Source organism: Nannospalax galili, unplaced genomic scaffold (assembly GCF_000622305.1).
Source record: "Nannospalax galili isolate Female #2095 unplaced genomic scaffold, S.galili_v1.0 scaffold5938, whole genome shotgun sequence".
Lineage (NCBI taxonomy): Eukaryota > Metazoa > Chordata > Mammalia > Rodentia > Spalacidae > Nannospalax > Nannospalax galili.
In genome coordinates, this window is record NW_008340426.1 from 21,498 (window position 1) to 22,892 (window position 1,395).

General features: G+C 60.9%; 1 protein-coding gene across 4 annotated transcripts; it reads left to right on the forward strand.

Moving 5' to 3' along the window:
• Positions 1 to 209: 209 nt before the first annotated feature.
• On the forward strand, positions 210 to 1,004 carry LOC103736041 (keratin-associated protein 10-3-like). 4 transcript variants are annotated; one of them, XM_029564660.1, is made up of 2 exons: positions 210 to 688; positions 758 to 1,004. In XM_029564660.1, exons 1-2 carry the CDS (start codon positions 210 to 212, stop codon positions 1,002 to 1,004), a joined length of 726 nt encoding a protein of 241 aa, XP_029420520.1. The 4 variants fall into 4 exon arrangements, with proteins under 4 accessions (XP_029420520.1, XP_008833686.1, XP_008833687.1 ...); XM_008835464.1 differs by having other exon boundaries at positions 210 to 553; positions 626 to 1,004; XM_008835465.1 differs by having other exon boundaries at positions 210 to 536; positions 660 to 1,004.
• The last annotated feature ends 391 nt before the right edge of the window (positions 1,005 to 1,395 follow it).

Here is a 1,395-nt window from a genome sequence, read left to right on the forward strand (position 1 = left end):
GTGGCCACCAGATGGAGGGTGTATCCTGGGACGACCCTGCACAGCGTCCTCGGGCCTGAACAACAAGGAAAGGGAAGAGCTCTGAGCCTCACACAGCAAAACACGCCTCAGTATAAAACCAGGAGCACAGAGCCCCTCACACAGCCACTCACACACACAGTCACTTAACACTCAACACACACACACTCGCAACGCCAGCCAACCCCAGCATGGCCCCCTCCACCATGTCCGTCTGCTCTGACGCCCACACCGAGTCCTCCTGGCAGGTGGAAGACTGCCCAGAGAGCTACTGTGAGCCCTGCTGCGCCTCCAGCTGCTGTGTCCCCTGCTGCACCCCCAGTGACTGCCAGTCCAGCTGCTGTGCCCCAACCCCAGGCCTAACCATCATCTGCACCCCAGTGAGCTGTGTGTCCAGCCCCTGCTGCCAATCCACCTGCCCCAGCTCCTGCACACCATGCTGTCAACAGTCCAGCTGCGGCTCCTCCCCCTGCCAGCAGTCCTGCTGTGTGCCCCTCTGCTGCAAGCCCCTCTGCTGCGCACCCATCTGCTGTGGGTCTTCCTCATCCTGCTGCCATCCTCAGTCCAGCTGTCAGACCTCAGGTTGCAGCTCCTCCCTCTGCGGCAGCTCCTCTCCCTGCTGTGTGACCCTCTGCTGCAAGCCCGTCTGCTGCACACCAGTCTGCTGCAAGCCCGTCTGCTGCACAACAGTCTGCTCTGGATCCCCCTGCGGCCAGCAGTCTAGCTGCCAGCCCTCAAGCTCCCCGTCATCCTGCTGTGTGCCCCTCTGCTGCAAGCCCGTCTGCTGCAGACCCTGCTCCAGCGTGTCCCTGCTCTGCCGCCCCGTGTGCAGACCCACCTGCTGCGTGCCCGCCTCCTCCTGCTGTGCCTTCTCCTGCCAGCCCAGCTGCTGCCTCAGTTCCTCCTCTGTGTCTCTGCTCTGCCACCCAGCCTGCTCCAGACAGGCCTGCTGTCGCCTCTCTTCCGGACAGAAGTCCAGCTGCTGATGGGCCTGTGACCTGGAGCCAGTGGGCTCAGATCCTTGCCCTTGTCCCCTCTCAGCACCTCAGTCTGCTCCTAACCTGATATAGATAGTCCCCATGTGACCTGACCTCTCCCCCTGCCTCCCAGAAGCCCCACCCGCACCCTGGGTCACTCTCCGTCCTCCCTGTCCCTGCTCTGGTCTCTTGCTCTCCATCACAAGCTCACAATGCCAATAAACTCACGGTCACCTGACAGTTGCCCTCTGCCTTTAACTATTTTTCTCAGTGCTGTGATAAGTAACCAACAAAGAGAAAGGATTTTCCTTATCCAGGGTCTCAGTCCAACCTGTGCAGAGGGGAGGGCAGGAGGAGCAGCTCACTTCATAGTGTCCAAGAAGCAGAGAGAAGAAGCGTG